Here is a 15,912-nt window from a genome sequence, read left to right as displayed (position 1 = left end):
GCAATTTTATTTTGGGGTCAATTTCAACCTATCACAGGGTTTCACTTGCTCCAAATCCTTTGGGAATCCCAGCTAAGAGCCCAGCATCGCTTTTGTGAAGCAAGGCTGCTCAGGCACCACCTGCAACACGACCATCCTGACAACCCCCCTCCCTGCAAGACAGACAGACACCGTGACCCTTCCCAGCCCCCCAGCCCTCGGTCACCCCAGCAATGCCACGATCCAGCCTCTAACCATTTCCCAAGAGGTTCTGCTGCCCTTCTCCCTACAGGGGCGTGGAGAGCGCAGGGTACCGGGCTGGGGCGTCTCCATAGTGCCGTGTGCTCTCAGCATGGCGGTGCCTTGTACCACCACATGCCTCACATGCCCGAACCTGCAGCACCCACAGTCTGGGTAACAGCACTGGGAGTCCAAGGGGGCCTCGTTATGAGTTTGGATACTACCATTTACAGATAAGCTTCTCCATGGTTACCGCTCTCACGCAAGGTCACTTGCCTGCCAAACCTCCTCTCCTCCCTCCCTGTCTCTCCCTCCTTCCCCCTCCACTGTTTTTTTTCCCTTTTTTCCTTTCCAAACATGCTACATCAAAAGAGAAAATGAAAACATCTAAGATAATCACAGCCTGACTGCTTTAATGCAGGCTGGGGGAAAGGCACCATGTAAGCCAAGCGCTCTCCGCTGCGCAAGCAGAAACACACTCTCGACCTCATAAAAGTGGTATCTGTGAAACAACACTTGATGAAAGCAGCCAGTCCTTCACATTTAAGTAGGTGCTTATGGGAGGGAAAATATCCAAGGCTTCTCTATCAGGAAAAGCAGGACCAGGCCAGCCAGATGAATTATAGCAAGACAGCTGGGTTTCAGGCGGGGTGCGAGGAGATCCCTATTATGCCGTCCACCTTTCTTACACAAATGCCTCTCCCCAGAGAAACTCGGTCATTAAAAGGCAGCTCACTGGCTCCTGACAGGCAATATGCATTGAGTGAGAGGTGATACATTTTCATTTTCAGCAAGAAATCTTAGTCACCCCAAGGAGCAGCTCGCTCAGGAGAGCAGTAATGGAATACAAGAGGCTTTCATCTCTGCCTCAGCGCCGACAGCACCGCCTGGCTCGGAAGCAAAACATAGTATCTAATGGGTTGCTTTGGTCACCTCCATGAAAAGAGATTGGTGGGTTTGGTCCAGATTTCACCAGCCAATAACTAGAAACACAAGTGTTGGTGGGTGAGTGGGCCATGAGGATGGGCAGAGGGCTGGAGCACCTCTCCTATGAGGACAGACTAAAGGAATTGGGGCAGCTCAGTCTGGAGAAGAGAAGACCTAGTTGTGACCTTCCAGTACCATAAGGAGGCCTACAAGAAAGCTGGAGAGGGACTTCTTAGGGTCTCAGGGAGTGATAGGACTGGGAGGAATAGACTAAAAATCTAGAAATGGGTAGATTCAGATTGGATGTTAGGAAGAAATTCTTCCCCAGGAGGGTGGTGAGAGACTGGCACAGGTTGCCCAGGGAGGTGGTGGAAGCCTCATCCCTGGAGGTTTTGAAGGCCAGGCTGGATGTGGCTGTGAGCAAGCTGCTGTAGTGTGAGGTGTCCCTGCCCATCACAGTGGGGTTGGAACTGGATGATCCTTGAGATTCCTCCCAACCCTAGCAATTCTCTAAGTGTTCTGAAAATATACATTTTATTACATTGAGGACCAAGTGAGTTGTTCACACACAGCTGTGTTGCTGCATTTCCCACCCTTCAGGGTTGTGGAGCACCAGGAAAGGACCACAAGCAGCCAGCCTGCCCCAGCGTGATGGGAATCTCCAGCTCCTAAGAGTTCATTTGCATAAGCCATCTGTGTCAAAAACAACAACAACCATCAGCATCCAGTAGGCATCACTTTGAGCTGAAAATACCACCAACTTGAACTGCTAAAGAGCTTTCCACAGACTGGGTCACTCCATCCAGGCCTGTTTATGACTTTTAGAGTGCATCCCTTTTCAATGGTGAAATTCCTTTTCTGTAAGTAGTCCCTCATTTTAATACATTTAGCCATAGCAGGGACACTCAACATCTCTCCAGGAAAACAAACCACAGCCATCCCTCCTTACTTTCTTTTGGCTCAATGCTACCTGCAGTCCCAGCCTGAGCTACTGGTGGGACAGTGATGGAGTCTGGGATAATCATAGAATCCCAGCATGCTAAAGCAGGTTCACCTAGAGCATGTTGCACAGGATCATGTCCAAGCACATTCTGAAAGTCTCCAAAGAAGAAGACTCCACAACCTCTCTGGACAGCCTGTTCCAGTGCTCTGTCACTCTCACAAGAAAGAAGTTGTTCCTGATGTTTAGGTGGAACTTCCTCTGTTCTACCTTGTGCCCTACTACTGGGCACCACTGAAGAGAGTCTGGCCTCCATCCTCTTGACCCCTGCCCTTTAGATATTTAAAAGCACTGATAAGATCCCCTCTCAGTCTTCTCTTCTCCAAGCAAAAGAGCCACAGGTCTCACCACCCTTCCTGAAAGAGAGATGCTCCAATCCCCCTTCTCATCTTTGTTGCCCTCTGTTAGACAGCAATCCACCATTAGAAAAGCTTGCTCCAAAGTAAAATGCAGAATTCACCCTGAAGTGAGAGTGCCTTGAAGCCTTACACCACCCTCCCAAAATCCCTTAGCAATGCCTTTTGCCACTGCCTCTGCCACGTCTCCACAAAAGCCTCACTAAGTAGTTCCCAACTGAAATCCCAGGATAGATCTGATTTGGGGTGAGGAGCTACCTGCACAAGTTACAGCACATCCCATACAAGTCATTACATGACCAAATAGGTATCTTTAAATAAGATATCCACCAACTGTTTAGGGAAGAGATTCACTGGGGACCCATTTCCAAAAGGGAATGGATGTAAAGCAGGCAGCAAATTGTTATCACAGCCCTGAGAATGCCCTGTTGTTTGCTCCAAATTTAATTACACTGAAATTAGCAAAGGCCCAAGCTCTAAAGGAAATGAATAAGAGGGTAAAAAAAAGGCATTACAGAGAGAGGGAAGAGAGGTCAGCTGCTTTGATTATTTAAGGAACAAAGGGAAGTTGATCAAGGGGATATGGGCACACCAACAACTGGGCAATAGGAAATATCTGTCCAGTACCTACAAAAGAGCAAAGAGCAGCCCAAAAAGACTCCAGCATGTGTTCATACACTTCTCAACCACACAGAACTGCCTTCCCCCTGGGGAACAGGACCAAGGAAAGCTGGAGTGTAAAGCTCCTGCTTTACAGCTGAAGCGAGAGGGGGACCACTGAGTACAGAGACAGCAAAGTTCCTCAGCCTGGGACAGGAGGCATTCAGCAGAGCAGGAGACCAGGGTCTATATCACTGTGACAGCATATTTTCATTATTACAGGATTAAAACTGAAGGGGGGGGGGGTGGGGGGGTGGGGGAAGACAAACCCCACACAAAATGACCCAAGCAGCCTAATTCTCCATAGGACCAGTGATGATTTAGGGTAAATTAACCTTGCAGATAATTTCCACCCCCCAACAGCCCAAGTTTCTGCAGCAGCTTCATGCAATGTTTGTGTGTGCCTATGCCTAAACACAAACTCATTTTTTAAACCCTGCTCTTCTCTCCTCCACTCTAATTTTGTTTTCATGATGAGGGAGAACTATGCCTGGTCCTGACAAAACACTTGGCATTCTAGTGAAATGTAAAGTCCTCCAGCCTTGCATCTTTCTGCTGATAACCAGCCCATCGATTGCAACAAAAGCAGCAATTTGAACTTTGCATTTCACTGGCCTCAACAGAGCAGACCAATGGAGTCGAAGTTATCTGCCCCAACTCACACGGCATTATCTTTTCACTTAATGGAAGTGAAAGAGAAGCCTGTGCTCATTACCCAAAGGATGCAATTATTACTTCCTCTCTATAGTGTTGCAAGTCAAGGATAAAATCCAGGATATGACCTTTTCATTAAGTATCAAGCCTAAACCCACCGGGGACAGCCTAAGGAGTCTCCCCTCATCCTTTCACACAGTAATTCAGTGCAAAAGCCCTTGCTGAAAGGAATCCTAGCAAAAGATTGGTTTAAGTAAACACCTGATAAATGTTGATCAGCAGATGAAACCCAGAAAGCTTTCTGTCTCCTCTTGCATGATCTCCTCACACACACACAAGAAGCCAATTTAACACATCCACCACAATATCCTGCTCTATCTGTACACAACAGAAGGTCACCAAAAAAAGGTAATGAGCTCATGGGTGCGGTGAAATCTGTACCACAGACCTGAGCTCCAACAGAAGAAAGCATAACAGCATTTTTTGCTTTGTCCTGTCAATAATAATGTGCCCTTGGAAGTTCATACAGTGAGATTCAATGTCAAGAAGCAAACACTTACAATACAAGAGCACTTGGTGCATTTATTTCCTTCAGGCCTAAATTCTTCTCCTTCGTTGTAAAGTCTCCCTTCAAATACACAACCTGGAAAACAGCAGGTGAAGAACTTGAGCTCAGCATAGCACAGCTGCTTTTTCTCTGTCACACATCCCACCACAGCACAATGCAATAGAATCCCAGGATGGCTTAGGTTGGAAGGGACCTTAGAGATCATCCACTCCCGCCATCCTCTCAGATACAAATCACTCTGGAAGCCTTCGGTGTCTTAAGGACACCAAAATATCTTCTGGGTGAAAGCAAGCACCCCCCTAGAGGAGGATTTGAAATCAGGGATATGTTGTCTCCATTAAAAGTGGCTTTCATAGAACCATTTTGATTGGAAGAGACCTCTGAGATCATCAAGTTCAACTGGTAAGCCAATGCTGCCAGGTCACCCATGGCACTTTGAAACACTTTTCTAAGCTGTTTGCTTTTTATTACTCAGTCTTACTCCTTGGGTTTATATTAGATGTTGGCAGAAACTATATAATCAATTAGAATATAGCAGAGCCATGATAAACCCATAAATTATAACTAATTAGAGTATCACAAACTCCTTATTTCACATCTGGAGCAGAGCTTACATATGAAACCAAACCAGCCTATAATTTGTCACCGTGCTTTACAAAGGCAACCCATTCCCACTCCCCTGCAAAGAACTGAGCCTCAGGTTTTAGGATTGCTCTTATAGTTCTCCTAACAAAACCCCAGACATCATCCAGGCAAACTCAGCTGACAGACCTGCTGAAAAATGACATGAATGCATCTGTGGATATTGCCACAGGCTGTTGTCTGTGCATCCCCTAGTTGGCATCTCATCTACTATGAAATATTAAGCATGCTCTCCTTGTGCCATTTACTGCATTGAGAGCCACTGGTTCACCTTTTAAGTAACTTGTCAAGCATGGTCAAGCTCAAGGCAACCTCCCAGGCAACAATGGTTATCATTAGACATAGAGCAGCATGTGTGGAACAACATCTTCCCATGAAACCTCACCTGGACACACAGGACAGCACATTCCCTTGAGTTTGGAAGGGTTTTTGCAATGAACCACACACTGTACCTCTGACTCTACTATCACTCCTTCCTGAAAGAGAAGCAGATCAGACAGGTGCACTGTTAGTGTGGTGGTGACTTTAAACAAGCTAAAAATCCAGGGTTCCTAGCAGGGCAATTAAAGCCCTGCACAGCTGCTGAGCCCTGGATTTCAAAAGCTCTTTTCTTCCTGTACCTGCTGCCTGCTATCAGCATTCAGGTCACAGCAGCCAAAAGACCCACTTGAGTCTCCCTGACTCCAGACACAGGATTTGCCTTAGAATGCATCAGGTAAGAACCCAAGCACCTCCTTAGGAAAAGGAATTCTGCTTTATCAGGAATCATTAGCCTCAGTAATCTGCCATGCAGCTCTGGTGAAAACAGGCCAGACTCAAGGCATTCTCCTCGCTCTCCCCTTGGAGGTAAAAAAGACTTAGAAAGCAGATAAAAGCATCTTGTTCTGTGGAGGGGAGACGCTTATCTTTGATGCTTGGCCTGATAACTATTAGTAAATTAACATTTCCTGTACTTCTTGTTCCTGAAGCCAGGAGTCCTCCTGAACAAACCTGGGTGTGAGGATCTGGGCGCAAAAGGTCATGACTTTTTTTCTGCTGCTTTGCAGCTTTGCAAGTGGGAAGGCAAAAGAAACCTAGCTTTAAAATGTATGGATACAGGGTAAACAGGATTACCCAGTTTGGCATTTAGGCACTGAAACAGGCAATAAAGAATTACTCATCTCATGCAGCTAGCAGTGATAAGAGTATTTCAGTCCCTACTGTATCTTTTCATGGAGTGCAAGGATACAGAATACTGCTGCTCCAACCTCATCTTAGGGTATGTGCCCTTAAAAATGGGGGGGGGTTTCACAGAACAATGTCACAGAAAAAGGGAAAAGTCTTGAAACTCTCTTCTCCTCTGTGTAGAAGCTCTTTATACTCATTTATCTCTCCTCCTGCCAACAGCTGGGATTCTTAGTAGCTGCCTGCATGTTGTTACTAAAATTGGGTCAAATTGTCAGCAAAAAGGGCAATTCACAGACAGAAACTGAAATCCCCTACATCATTACTTGATTTGTTCCTGAAAATGGACAACCTGGCAAATCTTATGGTTGCAGATAGGCAAGCTACCAAAAATACTATCACTGCAGCCAGAAAAAAAAGAAGATGTGGTTGTGGGTCTCTCTTAAATAACAGCCCCCATAAGGCCCATGGACACAGCCACACAGAAGTGGCTAATTGCTACAGTGATCCTTTGTATCTCACAGAACAATCAGCACACCGCGGGGAGAAAAAGGACTTATTTCAGGGTCAAGACAGCAGGAAGTACCTGTGTTTCAGCTATGTTTGGGTAACACAGAACTGAAGCCATGTAAAACTTGCCCTTCTGAAAGGCTGGCCACATCTGAGTGGATCTAGCCCACTTTAAATGTACAGTCCCCACTCTGCTTGGAGTATAAAATGTCAGGTTGTTTGCACTGGATGGGAAAAAAAAGGGCTCAGAGTTGCATGGGAAAAGCTGCCCACTCAGTTAGCATGATGCTGATGACATCCTTACCTGGCACTGGTATGTAATGCAGGGATTGCTAGGGAGATGCCATTTCATAGAGCTGTTGTAGGTTTTGCCTCCAAAACTGCAGTCTAGAGGAAGAGACAGAAGCAAATCAGTTCAGCTCAACACAAATGATCTCGTGGGAAGCTGCTGATGAGCAGCACTCTAAACACAACCTGTTCTGTACTCTGGGTTAACAGAAGAGGTAGAACTAGGACTGACAAGAAGGACTGTGTCCTGTGAGGGCTGGCACAACCATCGCTCTGTCCACCTGTTGCTGGCCAAGCTCCTTATTAACTCCAAATATTTAAAACAAACCAAATTCGGTGACAATTTACCTAAAAATGGATGCTGGTTCCTATTCCACAGTCCATTTGGGAGCTGCCCAACCACTCATGCACTGGAGGGGGAAGAAGGAGGGTAAGAGAAGAGCTGGAGATGTTCATCATCCAGCCTGGCTATGCTATCCTCTCCCATTAGCCGAAACCTCCAGGGCAGCTTCTTGCTGTCTGAACCAGCAGAGCTCAGCTGACACCAGCAGAGCTGCCTCTCCTTTATAGAATTCATGACTGCTTTGGGGTTGGAAGGGACCTTTAAAGGTCATCTAGTCCAATTCCTCTCCAGTGAGCAGGGACATGTGCAACTAGACCAGACGGCTCAGAGCCCCATCCAACCTCACCTTGAAAGTTTCCAGGCATGGGGGAATGGAGCAAAACTAGAAATGGGAAGATTCAGATTGGATGTTAGGAAGAAGTTCTTCCCCATGAGGGTGGTGAGACACTGGCACAGGTTGCCCAGGAAGGTGGTGGAAGCCTCAGCCCTGAAGGTTTTGAAGGCCAGGCTGGATGCGGCTCTGAGCAACCCGATCTCGTGTGAGGTATCCCTGCCCATGGCAGGGGGGATGGACCTGGCTGATCCTTGAGGTCCCTTCCAACCCTAACAATTCTATGATTCCCTCTGGGAAGCCTGGACCAGTGTTTCACCACCCTCAGTGTAAAAGATGTCTTCCTTCTATCCAGTCCAAATCTCTTCTCTCTTAGTTTAAAGACAATATTCCTTGTTCTGTTGCCATAAGCCCTGCTAAAAAGTCCGTCCCCATCCTTCTTATAGGCCCCCTGAAAAGCTGCACTAAAGTCTCCATGAAGCCTTTTCTTCTCCAGCCTGAACAATCCAAACTCTCTCAGGCTGTCATCACAGCAGAGCTGTTCCAGCCTTCTGATCACTTTTGTGCCCACTCCAACAGGTCCACGTCCTTCCTGTGCTGAGGATTCCAGACCTGATACCGCACTGCAGGTGGTGTCTCACCAGAGCAGAACAGAGAGGGGGGGATGAAAATCACCTCCCTTAATCTGCTGGCCATGTTGCTATGGATGCAGCCCAAGATCTTGGTCTTCTGGGCTGCGAGCACACATTGCTGGCTCACATCCAGCTTTTTGTACCTTTCAACTGTCATGACAGAAGGGATCAACATCCACATAAACTAAAGAGCCATCAAGCTCTTCTATGTGTGTGGTGAATGTCTGAGTGGGAGCATTTGGGAGTCCCATAGGGTTTGGCTTAATACATCTTTGTGTGGTGTCTGACAACTCTGTTAACAGAAACTGTTTTGGTTTGCCCATGCACAGGATCAATGCCCTTTTTGGGGGGGGTTCTTTTTTTTGTTTGGGCCCTTTTTGTTTTTTTCCTTTGTATGCCAACAAACAACAACAAGCAAAGCCACGGTAACTTTCACATGCTCTTTCCAGTTTCCCTTCCCACCATTGCAATGTTTTCTGGTACTCTGCAAAAGGGGAAACCAAAAAGGAACAGAAAGAAAGAAAAAAACAACTCACCAGAGAAGCCAAGCTAGACAAGACATATGAAGTGGAAATAAAACACCTGGTTCAAAAGAGCTGCTTCAATTGAAAATTAGCTCACTGGAGAGCTAAAGGGTTTCTTAACAAAAAAAAAATTGAGAAGCAACATGTTCCCCATTTTCTGCAGGAAAAATGCCCATTTTCCATCCACAGCTCTGGGGAGTTTTTTCCTAGCCTATTTTGTTCATAATAAGCTCAGTGAAACAGGCCATGAAATCAATAGGAGTCTTGCCAGAGACTTTGAAACACAGACATACACACAAAGTCACCAAGCACAAAACTGACATCAGTCAAATGATGCCCAGGGCACCGTTCCCTTCCAGCACCCTACCTCGGCAGCTACTCACAGTCATTCTCTGCTGTCTAGGGTGTGCTGTCCTGAACTGCTTTGAGCTACCTTTTACACCATTCTGAAAATAAAGGCAAGTTATCAGCCCAACTCTACCAGTCAGTCTCAGAGACCACTGAGAACACATGATACAACTCAAGGGTCACAGCTCTGAACTGCTGAGGAACTTAAAATGCCCACAAAACCACCTTGGAGTCAACCCCAAATTTAAAGGACACCTGAACACAAAGATCATTTCTAAATATGTTAACTTGCTCCATGGCCAGCATCTGGAATAGTGTGGCCAGCAGGAGCAGGGAAGTCATTCTGCCCTGTGCTCAGCACTGGTCAGGCCACACCTTGAGTACTGTGCCCAGTTCTGGGCTCCTCTATTTAAGAGGGACATTGAGATGCTGGAAGGTGTCCAGAGAAGGGCAACAAAGCTGGGGAGGGGTTGGGAGCACAGCCCTGTGAGGAGAGGCTGAGGGAGCTGGGGTTGCTTAGCCTGGAGAAGAGGAGGCTCAGGGGAGACCTTCTTGCTCTCTACAACTACCTGAAAGATCTTCAAGATCATTGAGTCCAACCTGTCACCCAACACCATCTCATCAACTAAACCATGGCACCAAGTGCCTTGTCCAGTCTCCTCTTAAACACTTCCAGTGATGGCAACCTCCCTGGGCAGCACATCCCAATGGCCAATTTCTCTTTCTGGGAAGAACTTCTTCCTACCATCCAGCCTAAACCTCCCCTGGCACAGCTTGAGACTGTGTCCTCTTGTTCTGGTGCCGGTTGCCTGGGAGAAGAGACCAATCCCCACCTGGCTACAACCTCCCTTCAGGTAGTTGTAGACAGCAATAAGGTCTCCCCTGAGCCTCCCCTTCTCCAGGCTAAGCAACCCCAGCTCCCTCAGCTGCTCAGTCTGCTCAACGTGTTTTAGCAGCCTTAAATTAGAACCATAGAATCTTGTTTGGAAAATATCTTTAAGATCACCAAGCCCAACTGTTAACCCAGCACTGCCAAATCCACCACTGAATCATGCTTCTCAGCACCACATCTACACATCTGTTAAATACTTATGGGGATGGTGACTCCACCACTTCCCTAGGCAGCCTCTTCCAGCACTTGACAACCCTCCTGGTGAAGAAACTTCCCTAATGTCCAGCCTAAATCTCTCCTGGCACAATTTGAAGTCATTTGTTCTTGCCCTATTGCTTGTGACTGGGAAGAATAAAGTGACCCCTAACTCCCTAGGATCACTTTTCAGGTGGTTGTAGATACAGGTAAGGTCTAACCCAAGCCTTCTATTCCCCAGGCTGAACAACCCCAGTGGTCTGATCTGCTTCTCATCAGCCTTGTGCACTAGATCCTTCACCAGTTTGAACACCCTCCAGCACTTCTATGTCTGACTTGTAATGAGGGGCCCAAAACCGAACACAGTATTCAAGGCATGACCTCACCATATACCAGGTAGAAGAGGACAAATTTGTGGTGAGCTGCAGAAGCCCAGGCCATACCAGCATTCTGGTTCCAGTCCAAGAATGATTTTCTGTCTTGCTGGACACTCAAGCTGGAGCAAACTGTGCTGCTAAATACCTCTGCGTGTGCTTCACCGGAGGGATCTGCTACCTGCAGCACTGTGCAGAAACCAAGGGCCAGGTTGGAAACTAGCAACTGCAAAATACCTTGCATATTTGCTCACCAATTATGCTCTTTAAACTGTTTCCTCTGTGAGAAAGCTAATGACCTTGGGCTAATCTGCGTGTACAGATGTGCATCAGTTTTCAGTGCGAGGATTAGTCTGGTCGCGAAAGCACGCAGGTGGTTTTGCCTGTGCAGTTGCCACTGCTCTCACTTGAAGTGCATACCCAAAAGCTACGCCACAAAACCTTCTGCCCTGCAGCACCAGCCACTGTCCCTGTGCAAAACAGCAGGGGTGGGGGAAACCCAGCTCCACCTGACCGCAAGCCATTTCTGTCACTCATCTGTGATGCTGTCAGCGCTAGGGGCTGGCACACCAGAGGAAACCGTGGCAGGGAAATCTTGGCAGGCAGCTAAAAGGGAAATTCAGAAATGCAAACCAGGATGGAAAAGTCTGCAGAATCATGGGGGGACACAAAGATGGCTCGAGTTCTGGGACAGGCCAGCAGGTTGTATAAGGGCAACAGAGCAGCACCGTGCAAGCATGAGCGTGAGGCGTGGTGGGAGCCAGATGGTTAGTTGAGCAAAACAGCACGAAGGAAGAAGAGGATATAACAAAACAGGCTTGGTGAGAGCTGGGGGAAGGCTGAATGTCAGGCAAACTGAAGGGAGTGCATGAAAGGAAATGCTTTATAATTGCTGGGTGAGAGTTTAACCTCACAGAATCAAAGAATCACCCAGGTTGGAAGAGACCTCCAAGATCTTTGAGTCCAACTGATCACCCAACCCTATCTAATCAACCAGACCATAGCACATCCTCATCCAGGCTTTTCTAAAACACCTCCAGGGACATTGACCCCACCACCTCCCTGGGCAGCACATTCCAATGGCCAATCTCTCTTTCTGTGACGAACTTCTTTCTGAGATCAAGCCTAAACTTCTCACTGCACAGTTTGAGATTGTGTCCTCTTGTTCTGGTGCTGGTTGCCTGGGAGAGGAGAACAACCCCCACCTGGCTACAACCTCCCTTCAGTTAGTTGTAGGCAGCAAGAAGGTCTCCCCTGTCTTTGACCAGAGATATGGCCTGACACCCAGCGCTTTGGACACCCCACAGCTACATACACCACTCACTCTTCAAAAGGCAAAGGAAACAAAGCCAACACCTCAGTTAGTGTTTTTGTACCTCACTTTCAATGTACAAATCTCTCAGCTGACACCTGGAAACAGGTACCCAGATCTTCCTAGCCCACCTACTCACAGCTTGCAAGTTTGAGAGCCTCACCTAAATTCAGCTGAATAAAACATGTCCCACTCCATGTGCCAACTCAGCTGAGCTTTCCTAGCTTACCCAGGTTAAAGGTCTACCATATTTGGCTTAGAAAGCAGCAGTCCCTCAAGTCCAAAGACAAAGTCCCTGATGTGAATTTCTACAACCGAATATGGCAAGAATATACTTTAAGCTCCTAAAAGTGGTTTTACTGCCCTTTTGGAAACATTATTACATTAACTGACTGTCTCCATCCACCATGTGAAAGGAAATGCTGGAGAAAAGAATCAATCAAGGAAAGATCAGAACTTAGCACAATCAGTTAAATGCTATCCACTTACTTCTGCCTGAACACATACTTCAAACTTTAAGAGAAAGGGCTACAGAGGAGGTTTGCAAGGGGGGAAGACAAAAAGCCTGAGGATGTACTAAGGGGTAAGTGAGAAGTAACAGATTCTACTTTAATAGATAAATTTGATCCCATGACATGCAGTCCATAAGGAAAATCTTTAGGCTTCCACACATGGGAAGAAGTCAAATGCCAATGCTATGCCAGCTTTAATGGAGCTAAGATGATTCATATTGATTAAGGAATTTTTCAGTCCTTTCTGCTTCTTTCTTTAATAATAGCTGTGGTTTATTACTGTAAAATATTAACTTTCAGTTAGTTGTAGGTTTTGTTCCTATTGCCTACCTAAAACCACATCACTCAGATAAGTCCTGGACAAACATGCAGGCTGAAAGTTGCTTATCTGAATCAAACCAAACTACTGAATACTTTGAAGCTGGTCAGTTGTATATGCAGCGGAAATGGCTAATTACCTTCTAGTCACCTCATGAAGGCAAAATGATCCTCTAGACCTGAGTCATTCCTGCACAAACAATGACAACAAAACAGTTAAACCACCTCTCATTTACTAATTTAGTTACTCAGTTTCAATACTGTGCATGCTTTACTTGAAGGCCTCAGCTTCAAAGGCAATAAATCAACCTGTGGCTGATTTAATTTGCAAGAGTGCAGTTTAATTCTACAACAAGCATCCTCACTCAGAATTTAACTGGAATAACAAAAGAGGCAAATTACAGCAGATTTTACTATTGGCATGTGGACAAGTTGACAATCAGGAAGCCATTAGTCTTTCCAAATCCAGTGAGGTTGTTAAATGACCTTCTCCTTACCTCCCTGGAGACCCCAGCATAAAGCCATACCATGAAGACAGAGAAAGTGACTGTAAGAGACAGTTTAGCAATGGTAAAGCTCAGCCACTGTCCTCAGGAGCTCATTAAAAGCAAGCCTTTAGTACTCAATTTGACATTGCCTAATAAGATTCCAGAAGAGATTTTTTTGCTTATTTTAGGTTAATGAGAATTTTATAGACAAGTCATTTCCACATCCTCCCAAGAGAAAGTGATAGACTGGTGCACAATAGCCTGGCTCCCCATCCCTCATTTCTTCAGCATCTTTCTTGTCCTCCTATTAAGTCTTTTCCTTGCTTTCCCTTCACTTTCTATTAAAAAAAAAAGAAGGAGGAGGAGGAGGGGGAAAAAAAATGTAGCCTCTCAATTGGCATGGAAAATAAACACCAGGGAAAAGAAAACAGCCAGAAGACATGTTTTATTTAGTGTTTGATAAATTGATCCTTGGGGAGATATGCAGGCATGCTAACTCTAAATACCAGTTCTAACCAAAAAAACAAAACCCCAACAGCCAAAAAAACCCTCCCTCCCCCCCCCCAAAAAAAAAAACACACCAAAAAAAGCCCAAACCAACAACCAAAACCCCAACCCAAAAAAATATCACACACACACAAACACAAAACCCAGACCAAAACCAAACCAAAAAACCCAAACAAAAACCAAACCAAACACCACAACGATTTGCACATTCTGCAGTATTACCCTGGCATGACATCTGTTGGCCCAAACCAGAGGACTTTGAACCACTCACACACTGTATTTTCGCATGTCATAATGATAGTAAAGCCATCGACAACTGCTAGAAAATTAAACTTCCTATTAGATAACCCTGGTCTTTATCAGTCAACACAGAAGCATGAATATACAAAAATCTCCCAGGCTTTTTAAGTCCAAACAATGAAAATCCAACTTTTTCCTCTGGAACAGAGTACAACTGAGCCCATTTGCAGCTCATCTATTCGCTCAGCAGTTAACAACAGAGGCATCAACTCTTCCCAGTTTTCACCCCTTGTGCCCCACTGGAACTGAATTTCACCTTCCCAAATGTCTTGTGTTTTATAAACATCTATATGAGGGGAAAATGTTGCTCTGCAAGGTCTGTAAGAAACTCATGATTGCAAATGCCATACAGTTAGAGCTGCCACTGACTCTTCAGCTGAATCACAGGACGTTAGGGGTTGGGAAGGGACCTCGACAGATCATACAGTCTGACCCCGCTGCCAGAGCAGGATCACCCAGAGCAGATGACAGGGGAACACATCCAGGCAGGTTTTGAATATCTCCAGAGAGGGAGATTCCACAACCTCCCTGAGCAGCCTGTTCCAGTGTTCTGTCACCCTCAGAAGGAAAAAACTTTTCCTCCTGTTTCCATGAAACTTCCTATGCCTTAGCTTCCACCCATTACCTCTTGTCCTATCATTTGGCATGCTTGATGTTTGCCAAGCCTGGCAGCTGGAGACCCTGGACTGGGTGATCCTGGAGGTCTCTTCCAAGCAGCTACATTCTGTGTGTTTCTGTGATCTCATGCTTAGGAGGAGTGTCATAAATGATGATGCTTGGTAACACAATTACTTGCCATTTATACCCAGTTTTCTCACACCAGCAAACCCATTCATGATCAGTGCCAACTTGCAGCTTCATCGTTAAACATTACAAGAAATTCTTATTCCAGTATTAAGTGCCCTGAGATGTTTTTCTTGCTGTTTCAGAGAACTATTATATGTGAATGTTGTGTGAAGCCCCCCTTCTGGTCTTCACCTTTAACTTTGCTGCACTGGATGCAATATCCACCCATAAGGTACATCCACGTATGTCTCATGATATTCTCTAATATATCCTAAACAACTTCTCTGTGATTTTAAAAGTCTAGGTAACTGATGTCTGACTGCAAAAATACTTTGTGACAACATGACAAGGCAGTTCACTAAAAGCTTCTTGCATAAATGGAATATTATATTGATCAAGGTAGGAAGAAAAGCTGAAAATTGAGGCTCTACTGAACACAACATCAAATAGATGTGCTAAGATCTTTGTAAGAAGAGCCATCACACAGGAAGGATGAGTTAGCTCGAAGGAGAGAGATCTTCTTCTAGGCTTAACCTGAAGTTGAAGCTGGCACCATGATGATGCTGCCACTATTTGTCACTGTTTCACAATCCCTGCCTTCACATGAAACACAAAGCTAGTAACTGAATGAACGTTGAGACAAGAGGAAAAGGCTTCCTGGTTCATAGCTGCAGCATAATTACCAGGAGACTGAGAAGCAGTGAGAAAGAACAAGAGAAAAGTTAAGATTTTTATTATATCCCAAACCCTTCTCTTTCCATAAGCAGTCTCCAACAGATGTCAGGCCAAGATTAGTCAAACAAAGCTGAAAAAGATTTTAGTAGGAAAATATGCCATTATCTTCCCAGCCCATCCCACTCCATCCATGTATTGGGTTGCACCCTTGTTTCTCACAGCTTGCATTAGAGCATGCAAAGATGGGCTGCCAGCTATAAAGCCCCAACAGGGCCCCACACAAAGCTTTTCCCCCAGTCAGCCTGACAGCAGGGCACCAAACCGATATCAGGAATCTCATACTAGGAGTGCCCACAGGCAAACAAAATGCCAAATGAATGTATGCCT

The 15,912-nt window shown here is 45.8% G+C and overlaps 1 protein-coding gene across 2 annotated transcripts in view; it reads right to left on the bottom strand.

Annotated features, from left to right (window-relative positions):
* BMPER (BMP binding endothelial regulator) overlaps positions 1-15,912 on the bottom strand; it is a 198,251-nt gene that overhangs the window by 145,607 nt on the left and 36,732 nt on the right. For both annotated transcript variants that reach the window (XM_054177146.1, XM_054177147.1), the window contains exons 4-6: positions 7,005-7,087; positions 5,412-5,502; positions 4,377-4,459 (exon numbers count right to left, since the gene is read on the bottom strand). In XM_054177146.1, the coding sequence (XP_054033121.1) occupies positions 4,377-4,459; positions 5,412-5,502; positions 7,005-7,087 (257 nt within the window). The remainder of the gene's footprint in view (positions 1-4,376; positions 4,460-5,411; positions 5,503-7,004; positions 7,088-15,912) is intronic.

The sequence above is a fragment of the Dryobates pubescens genome, chromosome 38 (assembly GCF_014839835.1).
Source record: "Dryobates pubescens isolate bDryPub1 chromosome 38, bDryPub1.pri, whole genome shotgun sequence".
Classification (NCBI taxonomy): Eukaryota; Metazoa; Chordata; class Aves; order Piciformes; family Picidae; genus Dryobates; species Dryobates pubescens.
Note: the sequence above shows the minus strand (reverse complement) of the source record. Positions and strands in the feature narration are given on the sequence as shown.